The following is a 20,355-nucleotide window of genomic DNA, read 5'->3' as shown; positions in this document are numbered from 1 at the left end:
CCAAATTAGAGGATAAGGAAGACAAGAGGGTCAATTCTGCAGCTTTTAACTTAGTGATTGGGTAAATTGGTACCATTACGGGAGGGAGGTAATACAAAAAGATGAGTGGTTTATTTGAGGGTAGGAAGAAAGAGGAATTAAAATTAGGGTTATATTGCAAAGAGAATTAGAGTCTTAGATATTTGGGACTTACTGAAGGGCTTGTGGCATCTACGATTACTTGGTTGAGTTAGAAAATTGTACTAGCTAGTCCATATTTTTATTTTTATTTTCTCTATATTATGATGCCTTGACATCTTTACATTTTTAGGGCTGGAATAGGGTGAGAAGCTGTGCCCTTCGGGGCTAACCAGTTCTTAAATGTAGCAAAAGACACAGCTGGGAGTATGCCTTTGATATGCAAATGAACCAATCCAGAGCCATTCTTCCTCTATCCAGCCTGAAAACCTGAAGTTCTTTTTTTTTTTTTTTTTTTTTTTAAATACTTAGAGAGCAAGCTAGCATGAGCAGGGGGAGTGGGAGAGGGAGAAGCAGACTCCCCCTCGAGCAGGGACCCTGACGTGGGACTCGATCCCAGGACCCTGAGATCATGATCTGAGCCGATGACAGACGCTTAACCAACTGAGCCACCCAAGTGCCCCAGACCTGAAGTTCTTTAATCATCCCAGAGTCAGGTGCTGGGCAACTAGGGATCCCCAGAACTATTCAAACTAACTAATCCTAATCACTTCACCTTGCCCTGCCTTGCCTTCCTGTGTAAACTCCAACAAAGGCCATGGCCTTGGCTCTCCCCTTGCCGCTGCCCTTCTGCCTCTGCCCGGTGCTGGTGCTTTCCTGCGTGGTATGCCCTGCCTCTGGTTTCTAGGACCTGTGAGTGTAATAAACTTGTTGTCCTGAGCCTCTCTTTTGTCTCCTCCTGTGGCCATGCCCGACTGACCATCACCTAAAAGAGCACAAAACACCAGCAAATTCACCAACTCTGTCGCCAAAAGAACCTTTCCGTGGCCCCAGATTGCACTCTTATCCTTGGCCAAAAACAACTGAGAGGAGAGATGAAAGAATATGTTCACCTCATTGGAAATCCAGTTGTCCTCATGGAAAAACTGTTCTGGGTGGAGAGAGGATATTATCCTCATAGTTTGAAGGCGTTTTATTAGACTATCAGCTTTCATTTGGATAAAATACTTAAAAGGGTCTGAGTTCAATTTATGCATTGTTTTGCATTTAGCTAGCATTTATAGGTGGTTGGTGGGAGTGGAACCCAGCACCTGGAAGCAAGGTAGCTAGTTTGTGACTGGGAAACATAAGAATCAAAACATAAGATGAGGTTGTAATACCCAAACAGATGATCTGTAAATATGTGGGGAGGAGACCAACCAGGGCCCTTTAGGAGAGGGGAGCAGTTGTAGGGTAGCGGTGGCTTGGTATTCAGATAGATCAAGGTTTCTGAAACTCAGCACTATTGACATTTTTGAGCCAGATTAATTCCTTGTTGGGGGCTGTCCTGTGCATTGTAGAATTTTAGCAGCATCCCTGGCCTCTACCCACTTGATGCCAAAAGCAGCTCCACCCCTGGACCCCCAAAGTTCTGACAAATAGAAATATCTCCAGTGGGGTGCCTGGGTGGCTCCGTCGGTTAAGCGTCTGCCTTCGGCTCAGGTCATGATCCCAGGCTCCTGGGATCAAGCCCCGCATCGGGCTCCCTGCTCAGTAGAGAGCCTGCTTCTCCCTTTCCCTCTGCCTGCTGCTCTGCCTACTTGTGCTATCTCTCTGTCAAATAAATTAATTAAAAAAAAAAAAGAAGAAGAAATATCTCCAGACATTGCCAGATGTACCCTGTGGGAGGGGGCCAAATGCTCTCTGTTTGAGAACCACAGAGAGAGACTTAGATTGGTTCCCAGTTTCTGCTGCTTATAAGCTGTGTGATCCCAACGTGTTGCTCAACCTCTCAAAGCTTCAATATCCTCATCTATAAAATGAAGAATACAGTGGGCATTTGTGATGTTGTCCACCAAAGATTCCCTCCTCTTGGGAATCACTCTTCCTTCCACTCCAACCATTTGATCCCAGTTGGAGTGGCCACACTCTTACCAGCTACAGGCCACTGTGACTCAATCCAAGAATGGGCAGCTGATCTAAGCTGGGCCCATCAGAGACCTTCTCCTGGATTTCTGGAGCTAAAACTCAGAGGGTCTGTCCCTCTCTAATGGAGGAAAACTAAAAAGACATGAATGCCCTGAGCTGCTGGAAGTCACGGCCCCAGTGTAGAGAAGAAGCCAGTCTGCAGGGAGAGAATGAAGTCAGCACAAAGAGAGAAAGCATGAGACCATGAAAAGACTTCCAACCCCCATCCCACTCCCATTTTCCTGGGGCAGCGTGACTGTAGTTTAGGACACAACGAAGGATCTTCATCACTGGGAAGTATTAACACCTGTCTCACAGGGCTGTTCCAACACTACGCTGCCGTGGTGCACACAAAGCAGGTAGCCTGATGCCTGGCCCAGTCATGCATTCTGCTAGAGAAGAACTAGAAGAAAGTTCATTCTTCCTCTGTCAACTTTGCATTCCAGCAACTGAACAGCCTATAGTTCAGACCCTGCTCTACCGTGCCTGTGTCCCCTGTACCTGGCATTCTCCTCCTCCCTGAGCTACTTCTATCTACAGAACCTTCCTTGAGGCCCCTCTGTGAAGATTTCCCTGAGCCCCTCCAACACAGGTTATCACTTCCCTGTTCATGCTCCCTTTTTATCTATCAATTATACATACCGCACGGAGATAGGCATCTGGTTAAGCAGCTGTCTCCCCACCTGACTCCATACTTCTCTTCTTTGCTTTACTCCTCAGCATCCAGCACAGCACTTGGCCCAGAAGAGCCTTCCACTAGTGTTTTGTGCATTGAGGGGAAGAGATTAGGGTACTGTCTCAGGAAGGCAGACCTGCTAAGCTCAATCTTAATGTTCTATGCCTGACCACAAGAAAGGAAAGGAAAGGAAGGGAAGGGAAGGGAGGGGAGGGGAGGGGAGGGGAGGGGAGGGGAGAAGAAAGAAGGAAGGAAGGAAGAAAGGAAGAAAGAGAAAGAAAGAAAAAAAAAGAAAGAAAGAGAAAGAAAGAAAGGAAGAAAAAGAAAGAATTAATAGGGGGCGCCTGGGTGGCTCAGTTGGTTAAGCGACTGCCTTCGGCTCAGGTCATGATGCTGGAGTCCTGGGATCGAGACTCCCTGCTCAGCGGGGAGCCTGCTTCTCCCTCTGACCCTCCCCCCTCTCATGTGCTTGCTCTCTCTCATTCTCTCTCTCTCTCAAATAAATAAATAAAATCTTTAAAAAAAAAAAAAAGAAAGAAAGAATTAACAGATGAGGAATAGCGTGCTTGGGGCCCAGTAAATGCAGAATCCAGAGCATCAGGAATTACTACCTCTAGTGCCTTGAAAACCCAGCAGATGTGATGCCTCCCAGACATAATGAATAGATCCTTCAGGATGCTTCCTCCTGTTCTTCTCACCCTGGCTGTGAGTCCCCATGATGGAAATGTCCACATTCACTCGGTTACTCAATTGCAAAGAAGTGACAGCAAGGGCCTGTGCACCTGGCTGACACTGCCTGATGTCTTCAACTTGCTTGCCTCACTCTGATTCCATGCTCAGCAAAACGCTCCCATAGAGAGTGTCCCTACAGGGCAGGGAGCACACTGTCCAGCTGACACCAGTTTTTAAGTACTGCTTGAAGTTCAAACATAACCGACATGCCCGGAGCTTCTTTCTAAAGGAAAGCCACGCCAAATTAATCTGGTTGCATATGGTTTGTGCCATTTGAGTTAAAGCAATTGCCTTGGCCTCTAGTAATTGGACCAATTACCAACGTCCGGACGAAGACACCCATTTATAGGCATTTGGTTGGCCAATCACTTATGAGATGGCTCCGTGAAAGTCTGCCCAATGCAAGAGCTCCATTTAGGATGGTGACAATGTCTACAAATCAGAACCTCTGTCTTGGGATGAAGGCACAATGGATGGAGGGAAGCTGGTCCTATATCCCTGCATGATGAGAGGCCATTGCTCCAATTCTCCCTGGGTCAGCAGGATGCTTGTACTTGGTCCATGAGCACATGCATGCTCCTAGCAGATTAGCCGAACAAGAAATCCATCACCTCAGGGCATCTAGTCTTATATTTCTGTTGCACCTAAAGAGCCTAACATGTAGCTGGGAAATTATATTTTAGAGTGTGGTTGATATAAGCCAATTTTGCTAAACTTGATCAACCCTGGATCCTGAGCAATACTAAATTCTGAGTCATGGTGATTGCATGCCTCTGTAGCTCAACTGTTTCTAACTTTAGCAATATTTCTTTGATTTGACATAATTTTCACTTGTTAATTAATCCACAAATTTCTATTCCTCTCATCCCTTAGGAAGATAAAGGAAATGGGCTTCACTTCCCTACTCTGCCCGAGGGGCTATTTGGAATCTGCTATATTTTGTTTTCCCACTGAACCTCAAACTCATATTTCTTTTGGATCCTAAGAGCAGTAGAAGGTGGGAGGGAGAAAGAGGTGAAGGAAAAAGGACACATGTGTTTGGATGGAAAGTAGCCTCTAAGATCAGACTACACAGAGATGCAGACTCACAGGTGGGAGCATCTCCAGAGAATGCAAATATGCCCCAATTGACAAGTCATCACATTTGCTTAGCCCTTCACAATTTACCAAGCACCTCCAGATGCATGATCTCGTTTAGTCCCCCTAGCCACTCTGCGAGCTGGGAAACACAGGGCTTAGTTTCCATTTCACACAAAGAAAGTTGAGATCAGAGGGGTTATCCAAGGTTACAGGACAGGGGCAGAATTTGAACCAGTTGGAAGCCTGGTGAGTTTATTGGATGGATGTTTGCCATTCATTTACGATATCCAGGTTAAGAGCACAAGCTTCAGAGTTAAGCAGAGCTGTTTTCAACGCATAGCTTCTCCATGTATTAGCTAGCCATAGGACCATGTCATGTCACTAATTTCTCTGACCCTCATTGTCCTCATCTGTAGAATGGGGATAATAATGCTACATACCCTATACCATCATTGAGAGTTATAAATGAGATAATATATTAAAAGTGTTTAATGCTGTGCCAGAACCCAGTTAGGCACACAATAAATGTGACTTCTTCTCTTCATACTGTTGTGGTTATTATTTTAGTAGTAGGAGGAGTAAATACCTAGGTATGTCTCGCCCTAAACCATTCCATTGCAAAGCACAGCACTGATCTTTTTCTCACCTTTTACCACATATATTCTTTTCTTTCTTTCCCTTCCACACCATTTTCCTCCTCCTACCTTCCTATCCCATTTACATAAAGGCTCTGACTCTCAAACACACACCCTTGGCTTACTGCCTCTTATGGCTGTCTTAGTCTTTCTCACTGGAATTTACTAGAGCACCATAGGACTCAGAGCAAAGGTAGGAAAGCCTAGCCATGGTCTTCGACATGAGTCATCCTTCAGAGGAGAGCTTAGCATTCCCAATCCGTGTTTTTTTGTTTCCGTTTTGCATGTTCCTGTCTCAAGCAAATAGATTTGAGGGTCTCCAGGAATTAAGCCAGTGCAATATAATTTTCCTTTTCAGTGTTTTAGCTGGGTTAGAGGTTTCAGGAAGGAGGAGGATGAGCTAGGTTAGGCATATCTAGCTGAACTCCCATGTGATGCCTTTCGCTTCTGAATTAATTCCCTGGACAAAGTGCCCTTTCTGGCAACGAGATAAACAGGTTCATCTAGAGGTTTGGCTCGCTGGTGTATAAAGCCCTTCATAACCACAAAGTTGGGCTCTTCCCACCCCAGGCTGCCAGCCCCCTGGTCAGGTACAGTGGCAGGCATTGTACGCTCAGCAAGGTTTCACACCCATTGGGAATCTGAAACACAGACCCTGCTTACACCTCAAATAAGCTCTTTCTGCAGACCTGCGGACCTGTGGAGCTGGGGCCAACAATGGGCGCCTCACACCTGCACCCACGGGGCTGCAAGAAAGACTTCCTTACCCAACCTCACTACTCAAAATCCTGAAATGACTGCACAGGTGGAAACCACTGGCTGGGCAGAAGCCGATTTCCAGAGCCTCAGAGCAGAGTCAGGCTGTGCTGGCATCTTTTAAGAAGTTGATTCTGAGAAACCTTTCTTCTATGATCATTCCTATTTTTAGAACAGTTTCACACCTCAGAAGCCTCTACTATCCTTCCCTCCTTGAAGAGTTTTCCACTGACTTGTCAAATGTTCTTTGTATAATATTTATTTGTTTGGCTTTTTCCAACAAAGGATTTTATTTTTTACTTTTTTTTTAAAGCATTGAAATATTGATAGTGGTAAACAGGAGCCTCCAAGAGATGAATATTTGCTCATGTACATAAAAAAACAAGTTGGCCATTGCTTCTGCCTTCAGGCTTTTACTTAGGTTAATGTGGACAACTTTGTAGAAGGTCTTGTAACAAACCAAATGAGCCATTGAAAGCAAGCCATTTATTTTAGCCATGAACTTCGATGAACTTTGTTCTGTTGCTTGATAGCAATCAGAGCCTAGGAAACTTACAAATAACATTATTCTATCCTTGAATATTTTGTCCCTTGAGGGCAAAGGTTTTGACCGGAGACGCCTGGGTGGGTCAGGTGGTTAAGCGTCTGCCTTCAGCTCAGGTCCTGATCCCAGGGTCCTGGGATTGAGTCCCACATCGGGCTCCCTGCCCAGTGGGGAGCCTGCTTCTCCCTCTGCCTGCCACTCCCCCTACTTGTGTGTTCTCTCTCTCTCTGACAAATAAGTAAATAAATCTTTAAAAAAAATGGTTTTGACCACCCACACTTATACAGTTGTATAAATGCACCAAATAATTCAAGGGGGAAATGAACATCTTTTCAACAATTGCTGCTAGAACAATTGGAAGTCCCCATGAGGCAAATGAAAAAAAAAACAAAAAAACAAAAAAACCTTCAACCCCTACCTCAATACTATATACAAAATTAATTTGAGACAGCACATAGACCTAAATGGAAAAGCTTTAAACTATAAAAGTTTTAGAGGAAAATATCTCCAAGACTCTAAGTGGTCAAAGGTTTCTTAGTTCACAGAAAGTAATAATCATAAAAAACAAGTTGGTAAATTGAACTTCATCAAAATTAAAAACTTCTGCTCATGGAAAGACAATGTTAAAACATTAATGGGCAAGCCACAGACTGGAAGAAAATATTCACAACACATATATCTGGCAAGGGAACTTCTATACCAAATATGTAAAGAACTCTTAAAATCAATAAAAACAAGACAAACAATCCAATTTTAAAATGGGCCAGAAGCTTGAATAGATACTTTGCAAAGGGAGATACACAATGACTAATGAGCACATGAAAAAGTGGTTAACATCATTTGTCATCAGGAAAATTCAACTTAAAAGCACAATGAGACATTGCTATCCACCCATTTAACATGACTAAAATTTTAAGAAACTGACACCACCAAATGTTGGTGAGAATCCAGAACAACCAGAACTCTCAGCTGCTGCTGGCAATGCAGGAGAATTCACCTAATACAGAAAACAAAACTGTTCTGCAGTTTCTTTTATTTTTTTGTTTGGTTTTGTTTTGTTTTTTAATTTTATTATGTTATGTTAGTCACCATACAATACATCATTAGTTTTTGATGTGGTGATCCACGATCCATTGTTTTTGATTAACACCCAGTGCTGCAGTTTCTTTTAAAGTCAAACATATCTCTACCCCGTGTTATAGCAATTCCACTCTTATTTGTTTATGCAAGGGAAATGAAAACATGTTCACAAATTGTGTCTGCCAATTTTCTTTCTCCGTATCTTTCCCCATGCCATTCTCTTCTGGAGTTCCTTTTTTCCTATTCCCATCCCTCTGACTTCTGCATGTACAAATACTGTGCATCCTTAACATCCTGGTCTCAGGGGCTGGTCCTCAATGTGGCCCATGATCCAGAGTTGATCAGAGGAACTGAATTATATGAACCAAATTCCCAAGAGACTGGTTGATCAACCAGGATGCCAGTGTATCCATTTGCCATGAGAAATCTAATTTCAAGCCACAGTGTTAGGCTTTCTCCTAACATTAGTGGTAAGGAAAAGATCGCTCTGGGAAACCAGATCACTTGAACTGACAGGGGTCCCATGGGAAAGTGAGGAAGTGCAAAAAAACCATGAGCAGGTGGAGCATTTTGGATGTGCCAGGGAATGCTAGTGGACCGTTACCCTTTTGTGCACCTGGAATCTATAATCTGTTTCTGACCAGTCTGAGAGGATGCTCTCAGCTATCCTAGTTAAGAGTTTACAGGTAGGTAGGGGAATGAAGGCAGGGAAACAGCCTCTTCCTCTCTGAAATGATGGTGGAAGAGTCCTTTTTTTTTTTTTTTTAATTTTTTATTCTTATGTTAATCCCCATACATTACATCATTAGTTTTAGATGTAGTGTCCCATGATTCATTGTGCATAACACCCAGTGCTCCATGCAGAACGTGCCCTCTTTAATACCCATCACCAGGCTAACCCATCCTCCCCCCCTCCCCTCTAGAACCCTCAGTTTGTTTTTCAGAGTCCATCGTCTCTCATGGTTCGTCTACCCCTCCGATTTCCCCCGCTTCATTCTTCCCCTCCTGCTACCTTCTTGGAAGAGTCCTTTCTTTTGTGAAAAACAGTATAGTAGAATTGAGGGATTTGGGAAATCGATGAACGATCTTTAGCTCCGTGCCCAGCTCAGACACCTTCTTTGGAATCCCTCTTTTATATTAGATAAGGACCTGTGTCACCTTCATCTACGCATTTTTACTCTTTTAAGACTATATTATAATGTTTGCATATGTCAGGCTGTAACCTATGACATTAGAATTATGTCTTACACATCTTTTTCTCCCCAGCCCCAGCATAGTCCTTGGCATACAGTTGGTACTCAGCAAATGTAGGTGGCATTAGCTAAAAGTCTGATGTTTTCAGAATTTGGCTGAAATTTGAAACTTCATCACACTATCTCAGAATGTTACTTTTTAATTATAATTTTAGAGCGAAGAGAACTGTAGAGGTCACTTGATCACAGCCCAGCTCAGAGGGGAAGGTATTTGCTAGAAGTCACCCTGCCTGGTGCCCATTTGTGGCCCTCCTGATCTCCTGGCTTTCAGGTGCCTTCTCTCTTACACTTCTCTCCTGGGGTGAGTTTCAGGGAAGTAGAATCCATCAAGACTCCACCATATCCCACCTCAGAGACAGCCCTGACGAAAGCCTTCATGTCTCACTGAAAGAACATTTTCTTTAATTTGTGCCTATTCCTTCTTGCAGACCCTTCCCCAGATCATGCTACCCTGATCTTAGCGTGGAGATGTGGGGAGAGAGGGGAAGAGCCTGCCTGCCCGCCTGGAAATCTCCAGGCCTGAGGCCAGTGGCCACCCCACGTGGGGAGAAGGCTCCCGCCACCACGAGCACGGCAGGCTCCAACCCTCAGGGCCAGGTGCTGACCCCACTGTTATGGCAGTGAAGACCGAGACCCTTCTTAAGGAATACTTCACAAAATTATAATAATTACTGTGCAAACCTTGTAACCTGACCAGCGCACAGTCATCTGTACTCTTCTACAGCAAATATTTCTGAAACTCCATTTAGTGTGTGTGTGTGTGTGTGTGTGTGTGTGTCTCCTCTGCCCTCATTCAATCCCAGGCAAATGTGTATCCCTCTGAATGCCCTCCTGACAGCGTGGGAAACCACTGATGGAGCTCCCTCTGTCACTCCCCTCTTCACGCTACTTGTGTATCTCATCAGAAATTCTAGCAAGTCGTTATTTTTCAGTAGTTTTGTGAATGGGGCAAGAGAGAGTGCTAAGCTTGGCTGTGGCCAGGAGAAATATTTAGAAGAGCATTTACCTTCCATTCGATCTAAACCAGACATTCTCAAACTTGCTGCTCATTGAAACCACCCCTGGGAACTTTAAAAACTAATGATGCCTGGATGTCAGCCCAGAGGTCTGATTTAATTGATCTGGGATCCTGCCTGGGCATCTGGGTTTTTGTTTTTGTTTTTAACTCCCCAGATTATTCCCAGGTTGAAAACTACTGAAAAAAATTCCTCATTCCTCTTCCTACTCTGAAAAAGTTGAGCTCTCAGCCCAGGTCGGTGATCCAGGGGATCTAGCACCTGTCTCTACTGCGGGCCAGCTCTGCAAGGTCCTGGAAAATCCGCGCGCGCGACGACGCTAAACACGTGGCGGCGGGGCGGGCGGGGCGGGCGGGGCGGGTGGGGCAGGCGGGCGGTGCCGCGCGTGGCTCCGCCCCTGCACGCCTATCGGCGCGCGGTGCGGGCCCTGACGTCACTCTTGTCAGGGCCGCGGCACATGGGCGGCCGGATGCGCTGAGCCCGGCGCTGCGGGGCCGCGGAGCGCGGGGGAACAGCGGCCGCCGGCGCGGGGAGGGGGGTGGGGTGGGACGGCGCCCAGCCTCGGGTGCTGGCGCGTGGGGGCCGGGCCGGCGCGGTGCCTTACGCCCTTCTGCAGCCATCTGCATATTTTTTCTTTCTTTTTCGCAATTTTGAACATTTTGCAGGACGAGGGGTTCGAGGCAGGTGAGAGCATCCTGCACGTCGCCGAGGAGCCCGCGGGCACTTGGCGCGCTCTCCGGGGACCATCTGCACTGGGAACCCTAAAGTTTTTTGTTTTTATTTTCTTATGCAGATGTATTTATAAAGATATAAGTAATTTTTTTCTTGTCCCCACCGCCTTGAAAACGAGTACTTTTGGCAAAGGACGGAGGAAAAAGCTCAGCAACATTTTGGGGGGCGGTTGGGCTTTTTTTTTTTAAGAAAAAAATTTGAGTGCATCGCGATGGAGAAAATGTCCCGACCGCTCCCCTTGAATCCCACCTTTATTCCGCCTCCCTACGGCGTGCTCAGGTCCTTGTTGGAGAATCCGCTGAAGCTCCCCCTTCATCACGAAGACGGTGAGCGCTGCCTTCCTGGCTGCCCCGCTCTGGGAAGGAACGACGCTCCTGGGGTCCCCTTCCTTGGCTGGGCAACCCTGCTGGAGCATCCATCCCCTCCCTCCCTGTCCCCTGGCACCCTGTCCCCGCTTTGTTGAAATTTGAAGAGCTCACCCATCACCCCCCCAAAAGAGGTGGGGGGAATCCCCTCACTGAGCAACGTTTAAAATAGTGCTGGGACCGACCCAGGCTCTCTGGGTCCCGGTCCTGCGGCGCAGGTGGGAGTCATAACTTGACAGGTCAGTGTTCCCTAGATTGAGGCTTCCCCGCACGCAGAGTGAAACCGCCTGCGCGAGGGCAGAGCTTCCCGGGCTGGGGAGGAGAAACCAGAGGGCCTGGTTCTGTTGGGGCGAGGGAGGGGGGGGTCTCGCAGCGTAGTCTAGGTATTGGGATCGTGCTACTGTTTGTGTGTTAGTTGGCATCCGGAACTCTCGAGGTGTGAGCGGAGCCTCATGCTCTCCCTGCCAGGGGTAATTCAAAAAGCGGGGTGGGGGCTGGGGCTGGCGGGGGGAGTGGTCTCTGGGCGGGAAGCTGTGCACGCCTCCAGCTCTGACACTTTCCCCGTGCACTTTTCCTGGTGGGAGGGGAGAGCGGAGTAGGCTCACGTGTAACCGCGCAGGAGCCTCCTCTGGCTTGATCCCTTTCTTGGTAAGTCCCAAACCTCCCCCAGGCAACCTTGGCTGGAGCGGGAGAGGAGGGGTCGGGCGAGGAGGCGCCGAACCGAGCTGGTGCCGCCAGGGTTTTGTCATTTGGGCTGATGCCGTTTCATGCCTTCGATGTCACAGTAGCCAATGCGGACCGTGCGGCTTAGAGTGTAAAAGTCTTGAAAGATCATTTGGCTACAAATAGCTTGGGAGTACTCTCATCTCTCCTAGCAGGGGGACAACCTGTTGCATTGCAAGAGTTGAGGGGTTTGGTTCGCCTTCTGCAAAGTATAGCTTCCCTTTTAACTCTCCTTTAAGGAGTAGCACTTGGGAGGGAGGTGCTGCCTGCAGTCTTTTGCATCTGTGGGTGTTTTAAGTCAAATTCTCAGGAGATGAGACTAGAGGATTAGAATGGATGGCAGCGGAGGCTGTGTTTCTCTGAGGAAGAAACTCAGAAGCCAGATTCCCTAATCCCAGATTCCACCCGCGCCTGAGTACTAGAATGGGCAAAATCCAGAGCAGGGTTTAAAGACAACCTGGGGTGAGCGATACTTCCAGGTAGGACATAGCTGCATACCTCCGTCAAGGGTATGTAATCGCCTTTCCCATAGCTGTGCTTTTGACAGATTGCATACATGTGTAATTTTTGTGAATTGGATCATACTTAAGCCTTTGGGGAAGAGGAGGGAAAAAATATTTTAAAAAAAAGAAACCCTCCTTTTGTAAAATACAAGGTGCCTCAGCGGCTTTCTAAACATATGTGGGCTCAGGAAGTTCTCAGTTTTTCTCCTCCGCCAGCATGAGGCATTGGTCAAGTTCCTTCAGGTTTTAGGGCCTCTTATGTCTTCATTATAAATGGGGATAATAGCTATTTGCAGGTTAATATGAGATTTTTGGAGATAATATATGGAAAGTATCAGGTATATAGTAGGTGCTCAAAGCATGGTTTCAAAGGAGGGTGGAGAGTCCCTGCTTTACCAAAATTAGAATCCCCAGCTCACTGGCTAAGTCTGAATGACCTCATGTTGTTACTGTAATGAATTTCCTGGAAGAGAAATCATGCCTGGTTATTGGCTGTTTTTTTAAAAATCACAGCAACTGTATGTAACTGCAGGTGTTACTTTCTCACTGTAGATGTAAATTGTCTCCTCAAATCATGTACTTGAAAACTGCATTCCCTTGTTTATATCCTAGATCAGCCTGTAGCCCTGTCCCAAGGACTAGGGCTTTCTTTCCAAAGTAAATAGGAAGATGTTAAAAAACAGGCAGAGATCCATGTCCTGTCTGAACTTTTAACTCTAGATCCACAAAAGCCAGCAGCCAGAGAAGAACCCTGGTGTTTGTGAGAACATTTTGAACGAGGTGCTTTGTAGCAGAGGCCAGGAGGGGTGATTAAAAAAGTGACACTTTTTTTTTTTTTTTAAAGTCCAACTTTCCCCCTTTTCTGCAGCATTTGGTAAAGATAAAGACAAGGAAAAGAAGCTGGATGATGAGAGTAATAGCCCGACGGTCCCCCAGTCGGCGTTCTTGGGACCCACCTTATGGGACAAAACCCTTCCTTATGACGGAGATACTTTCCAGTTGGAATACATGGACCTGGAGGAGTTTTTGTCGGAAAATGGCATTCCCCCCAGCCCGTCCCAGCATGACCACAGCCCTCACCCTCCTGGGCTGCAGCCGGCTTCCTCTGCGGCCCCCTCCGTCATGGACCTCAGCAGTCGGGCCTCTGCACCCATTCACCCTGGCATCCCGTCCCCGAACTGCATGCAGAGCCCCATCAGACCAGGTAAATTCTGAAAAGATTCTCCCTTCAGATGGGGAAGAGGGTGAAAGGGAGGGACAGGGCAGGGTGGGGGGGGGCACAAATATCTTCACAATCAGGGAGAAGGGCTGGCTCTGAAAGAGGAAGCTTGTATTTCACTCACGGCCCTCATCGTCCCACATCAGTGAGCATCCATATGTCTGGGAGAGTCAGCTAAATGCAGATTCTATGGACCCACCCCTAGAAATTCTGATTTTTCAGGGCTAGGGTAAGGGCCCAGGAATATGCATTTTGAACCCCGGGGGATACTGATGCAGCTGATCCAAGGACTGCAGTTTAAGAAACACCAGCCTACAGTGAATGGTTTGGATACTGTAGGCACCCATCTCCTCTCCTGCCCCTTGCTCCCCTTCCCCAAATACATAGATATAGGATCTTGCTGAAAGATGTGAGTAGACTCTCTCCAAGGCTGTGTGTGGTTCACCTGCATTCATTTTCTCTCACCCGAAGGGGAAAAAAAAATATGAGTTAGGGGTATGGGGCTGATCACTTTTTCATCCTTTTCCTCTTGCATTCTCCTTGACTGAGAAATTGAATCTAAAAGCACCTCTCACTGTTAAGCATGGTTTAGCCTTTTCAGGGCCAGAACTGCATTATTCCTATAAACCAAATTGTTCTTCCAGTATCTTTTTTTTTTTTTTCATTTTCATCTGTTCATCACACTTAATCCATGTATGTCAAAGCCTGCAAGGTCGGCCGTAAGCGGTGTTGAAATACTACGTAGAAACATCACCCAGAATGTCCAGGACTTCAAAACCCACTGCTCAGTGCTCAGATATATATACAGGTTGAGGTGGCTCAGCCCTGGCTTTTATGCCGTTAACACTCTGGTGCAAAATGAACAGGAAGAAAGCACATTTCACGTGCACAGGTAACCAGGAACAAAGATTCAGCCAGATAAATTGTCAGGAAAGTCACTGAGCTGAGGGCCTTTGCTGCAGGGGACACAGAAAGCAGGACAATGGAGGACTTGTGCTGGAGATCATTCCTGAACTCCGTGTCCTTGCCTCGTGAAGAATTTCTTTGACATGCAGAGCGAGATTAAAATGGAAGGAAATGATTCAAAGGAGGAAGAGAACACCCCTGCCTTGAAATATTAGTACTGGAGGTCAGGTCTTTCTGTGGGGGCCCCCTTCTCCAAAACCTACTTTGAGTGATAACTCAAGGCCACTGGCTGGAATAGAATTAAGTCTTAACCTCTGCCCACCCCAGGAGGCTGCAGAAGCTGGGGAATATACTCCTTGGTGTGACCCCAAGCCCTTATTCCTTGGAATGGACAGTGCCATGGTTTTGTTTCTTCCCAGGAACAGATGATCAGTGAAATAACCATTGAAACCAGGGAGAAGGGGCTGGAGCCCCAGTGAGAAGGTGCCCTCGTATCTCAGTCACTCTGCTCTGCAGAATGAGACTTAGCCACCTTGTAGCTTTAGGAAGTGATGTAACCTCTCAGAGCTTCAGTTTACCTTTGTATAGAAGGGTATAGTTTTTATGGGATTGGGTTAATGTGAACGTTATATGTAACATGTATATAAAGGGTCCAATGACTGGCAGTAGATGTTCTGGTAATGAGAGCAGTTGTCATTGTTGTGACCTGTGTCAGCTTTTATCATTGATTTCAATCCTGTCTTCTGAAATACATTCTTAAAATACTTAGGAACAGTATATAACCCTCCCCTCTTCTGGAAAGAAGTATCAAGAGATTTTGGCCAATAGTCACTGGATGGGTGTGTTCCAGCCTGAACACGGATACTCAGTTGATGGGTATTTCTCCATTCCCTGGCAAATACAAGATGTGTGCCTGGTTAGAAATATGTATTTTTTCCCAAAAGGCATGTAAATATTGAGTCCCCACATCTTTGTTCCTACTGAGAATCAAGAATCAGGGTTTGAGATTTGGAGGCTTCCTTAGAAGACATTTGTCAGAGCTTTTTAGAATAAGTACTAATCAGTGACTTTCAAAAACTTGGGTGCCCCAGTGTTTATAGCAGCAATGTCCACAATAGCCAAACTCTGGAAAGAGCCCAGATGTCCATTGACAGATGAATGGATAAAGAAGATGTGGTATGTATATACAATGGAATACTACTCAGGCATCAAAAAAATGAGATCTTGCCATTTGTAATGATGTGGATGGAACTAGAGGGTGTTATGCTAAGCAAAATAAGTCAATCAGAGAAAGACAATTATCATATGATCTCACTCGTATGTGGAATTTAAGAAACAGAACAGAGGATCATAGGGGAGCAGAGGGAAAAATAAAACAAGACGAAATCAGAGAGGGAGATAAACCATCAGAGACTCTTAATCATAGGAAATAAACTGAGGGTTGCTGGAGGGGAGGTGGTGGGGGGATGGGGTAACTGGGTGATGGGCATTAAGGAGGGCACATGATGTAATGGTCACTGGGTAGTATATAAGACTGATGAATCACTGACCTCTACTTCTGAAACTAATAATATATAATAATTAATTGAATTTTAAAAATACAAAAATGTAGCAATATTAAATATAATATTTGGGAGAAAAAACATAAAGCTGCCCCAGAATAAAAAAATAAAAAACAAAACAAAACCAAAAAAACTTGGGGTGCCCCAATCAGATTTGTAATCTGTGACAAGGAACTCCTGAGTTTCAGCAGAAATCATTTTGTTAGGTACTAGGATCAAAGGGGGCACTGGAATCTAGAAATAAGCTCTTCATTTAAGTGTCTTTTTTTGGTAATGGAAACATACTTCAAAATAATCTTTGAATTGAAAACTCACTAATCCTAACAAGAAGGGGGGGGCGGCGGGGAAGCTAAAGGTCTTCTTCAAATGCCAAGTACAGAGACAATAACACTCTGCCATAACAACTCCTACCATGTTGGTCATTACAAAGTTTATAATGCAAAATAAATGTCTAAGGGATGTGGACATGATGGACAGATGGTATGTCCCAAACAAAGCTGAAAAGGAAGAAGGTTCTTTTTTTTTTTTTAAGATTTTATTTATTTATTCATGAGAGACAGAGAGAGAGAGAGAGAGGCAGAGGGAGAAGCAGGCTCCCAAGGAGCAGGGAGCCTGATGTGGGACTCGATCCCAGGACCCTGGGATCATGACCTGAGCCGAAGGCAGACGCTTAACCATCTGAGCCACCCAGGCGCCCAGGAAGAAGGTTCTTGATCGTTCCATGCAATCCCAGTCGTGACCAGAACAGAAATACCAAGTTAACCTTGAGGAAAAGAAGTCTTCAGAAGGGAAGAGCACATGTGTAGCCTTGAGCATTCTGGGAGCTGTATCATTTCAGTATAGATCAAGATTTCTCAACCTTGGCACTGTTGAGGTTTCACAAAAGTCTTCGCTGTGGGCCACTGTCCTGTGCCTTGTCGGATGTTCAGCAGCATCCTTGGCTCCTAGCCCTTAGAAGCCAGTCACCCCCCCACCCACCCCCACCCTGTGACAAGTAAAAATGTCTCCTGTCACTGCCAACTGTCCCCGGGGTGGGGGGGGTGGGGGGGCAAAATCACCCCTGTTGAGAACTACTGATAGAGACTTTCAATTTGGACAGCAAAATCTGGGCGTAACTCAGGATCCTGTCACATGCACATGGATGCTTTTTGTCTCCTGTAATTCTTTCTGGCGAAACTTTTGAGAAGGTCAGGTGACATCAGGTTGCCAAGAAGAAATACCATGCTAGTAAGAGCATGGTTATACGCTCTTAGTTGATAAAAGTCTGATGTCCAGCAAATCGGGAGATAATCGCAAAGCAATCCTATTAAACATTTGTTTTCTGTATTCGCTCAGCATGCATCTTTTGAGTTATGCTCAGTAGCCTGGTATCATTAGTGCCACCTGTCAGGCTGAAAGGAAATTAAGCCATAAGCTGACAACTAATGCATTTCTAGGTCTACCCCAAGTGTGCCTTGGAACAATAAGGTGGGCGTTCTTACAAATTCTCTTAACCACTTACCGTGATGGCCCCCCAGCCCCCTTTCCTGTTTTATGCCCCCCTTCCTTATTCCTCCGTCTAGCTGTCTAATCAAAGAATAAATAGAATATCCGAAGAAATACAGTTTTCCTCGAAGAAGTAACTCAGGGATCCTTTGAAACCTCCCATGGCTATGGGGTGATGGCTCAGCTTTCTGGGCTGACGTCTTGATGACGGTGGTTGCTGGATGCTGTAGCCACCTGCACCATCTTCTCTGGTGTCCAAGGTACCACATTCCTGGTGGTCTCAGGCCCGCGGAGATGGAGGGAGTCATCCTGACCGCTTCGATGTTTGCCTTTCAGTTGCTATCAGAGATGGTACCCAGAAGTGCTCTCCTGGAGGTATGCGCTGGGTACTGGAAAAATAAGAATCTGTTTGCCCAGAGAATTGAGCGATTGCTTTAAGGACAGCAGTCCCTTTAGGGAAAGTCATCTGTAGCAGACAAAGGCAGAGTTATTTTTAAATCACATGCTTGTAAAGCCAGATTTGAAATCGTTTCCTCTGGTGGTTTTTCTTTGAATAGCTTGGGGGTGTCCTACCACAGTTAGACCCATATTCAGCTGAGAATTAAGAAGGCTGTCTTTCTAGTTGTGAGCACAGAGACCGGGTCATGATGAAGGCTGGTTACGGAGTGAAGTGAAAACCCTTCCATGCAGCAGGCGGTGTGTGGGAAGAGGAGGGCATAAGTGGGTGGCAAAAGAAGAGTGAGGAGGTGGGGGAGAACCCATGGTACCTTTGCAAGATGGCATTTGTGTTCTGTTTCTGCTGACCTTCCTTCCTGACACGGTTTTGGCGTGGAAGGAACATGCTGGCTGTGGGATCTGAGTAATGACGGACAGGAGTTCTGTGCTGGTGGGTCTGGGCTTGTGGGAGGTCCTGCCCAGGCAACGGGATGCTCTTGCGTTTCTCCACATCATGAGGTGAAGCTTCAGTTTCTCCCTCCCCTTAAGGGCGTGCAGTTCTATATTTTCCCATCCAGCACATTGATATGTCTGCAGGTTGGGAGCATAGTGATTGATAGTTGCTGTGCACTGCGCCTCAAGTCGCTTGGAAGTGTTTTGCATTCATTGGGATCAAGGACATCATGAAGGGGAGAGAGTCAGCTTTCTTCTGGAGGCAGTCAGACATTTTTCTGTTTCTTGTTAGAGTGATTCTTCCCCACCACACCCTGTAGAGGACAGGCTTGTCCTTTTCTCTTAGCTTTGACCTGTTGTGACATTCCCAGGACAGGAGTTCCTAGTCTTCTGGCAAGAGGGATTTTCAGGTGGGTGTGGAAGGCGGGTCGGCGGTGAAGAGCTTAAGCTCTGGACCTGGGGGCTTGGGTTCCCGTCCTGGGCCCACATGGGCCTGCTGGGCAACTTTGTGTCGATTTCCATACCTCTTTAAGCCTCAGGTTACTCTCAATAGCAGGGAGATGATAAATAGTCCCCCTCCCGTGGGGTTTTGGCAGCGTTACGTGGGGTGGCACCTGACAGTTCGGCACGGTGTGTGGCACATGGATACTCCGGGCCTGGAGCTGCTGTTCTGATGTCAGTGGCATGGGGGCAGGGAAAGAACTAGACTGTATTCCCAACCCCCGTTTTCCATTTAGGGATTTGTTTCATCCAGTCCCTTTCTCTCTGCAAAAATAGGACATGCTTTTTTTTTTTTTCCCCTCCAGCATGCCCAATCCTTCTTCTGTGTAGCCTGCTTGACTTTGCTCCTTCATTCTGGGTTAGGACAAGTGACTTCCTAGTGTTAACCCAGCAGCGTCACTTCTGGGTTAGCAGCTCTTGTTCTGCCAGTGTGGAAAGAGCTACCGGCTTGGTGCCCAGCCCCCCTCCTACTCCCCCCCCCCCCCCCCCCCCGGCTCTCGTGCGAGCCCTGCAACCCTGGCCGCCTGCCTGTGTGACCGTGTGCTTCAGGCACGTGGCAGTGCCCTGTTGAGCTTGCCCAACTCCGGGTGGTGTGTTGGCTTGCTTCCGTCCCCCACCCCAGCCCTTGCTTCTCTTCCCAGGCGAGCCACAGCAAGTGCCAGCAAGAAATTGTAATCCTGACCCTGGCATGAGAGAGCTGAGCCCTGTAGGGCCGTTCATATGCCAGGGAAACCTGCTCTGCCCAGCCCTGTAGCCAGACCCCAGACTCGGCCCTCTCTCCTGCGCCTGTCTGCCCAGAGGTCCTGTCTTCACTGCACCACTGCGGCGGGCAGGATTCCTGGAGGCCGGCTCCTGCCAAGGGTCTTGGCAGAGTCTTTCCAGTTGAGCACTGTGCCTACCAGACTAGAAAAATAGCAAGATGAAGACAGAACTAGGTGGAGGAGAAAGAGAGGGGTGAGCAAGGTGGGAAGCAAAAAGCTTTGGTAACATCCTAGTGTAGAAAGCCAGAGGATGAGAAGACAGCAGTGATTTATTAGGCTCCTCTGGAACCTCCCCTGCAACCGCACTGATCACTCTTCCCCGGGAGTCATTTTTTATGTCTCAGCATTGAAAATGGAGGGAAGAGGGAAGTAGCAGGGGAAGTCACAGGATTAAAAAAACACTGGGAAGGAACACGTGAGGGAGAGACAGGGAGGGACAGGGTCTGCATTTGATTCATTAATGGAGATGGTTGAGAATATCTTTCACTTAGTATATATTTGATACTCCTCTAGCAAATGTCTTGACCCAAAAGCCCCTAAACCATTGTTTTGGAATGAACCTAAATTTCCTGAAGACCTAGATGCTTGGTGCACCCCCCCGACCCCCACCCCCATTCACAGCACCCATCAGAATGGCCCTGTGTCTGAGGCAGCTCTGCATGAGCAATGGCTTAGAGCTTAAGATCCAACAAACCAACCAACCTGGGTGTGAATCCTGACTCGTGCTTGCTCAGGATCTCAGGCGGGTCATTTACATGATCTGCTTCTGATTTCCCATTTGGAAACTTGGAAATAATCACTGGATCTGCCTCGT

General features: G+C 46.7%; 1 protein-coding gene across 5 annotated transcripts in view; it reads left to right on the top strand.

Moving 5' to 3' along the window:
- The window catches only part of HLF (HLF transcription factor, PAR bZIP family member), an 80,668-nt gene that overhangs the window by 14,070 nt on the left and 46,243 nt on the right, over positions 1–20,355 (top strand). For 2 of the 5 annotated variants that reach the window (XM_021704225.2, XM_021704224.2), the window contains exons 1-2: positions 10,472–10,954; positions 13,088–13,423. In XM_021704225.2, the coding sequence (XP_021559900.1) occupies positions 10,840–10,954; positions 13,088–13,423 (451 nt within the window). In that variant the 5' untranslated portion in view covers positions 10,472–10,839. Of the gene's footprint in view, positions 1–10,471; positions 10,955–13,063; positions 13,424–20,355 lie in introns of those variants that run through there. The other 3 variants (XM_021704223.2, XM_021704222.2, XM_021704226.2) reach the window with 2 other exon arrangements.

Source organism: Neomonachus schauinslandi, chromosome 15, assembly GCF_002201575.2.
Source record: "Neomonachus schauinslandi chromosome 15, ASM220157v2, whole genome shotgun sequence".
Classification (NCBI taxonomy): domain Eukaryota; kingdom Metazoa; phylum Chordata; class Mammalia; order Carnivora; family Phocidae; genus Neomonachus; species Neomonachus schauinslandi.
Note: the sequence above shows the minus strand (reverse complement) of the source record. Positions and strands in the feature narration are given on the sequence as shown.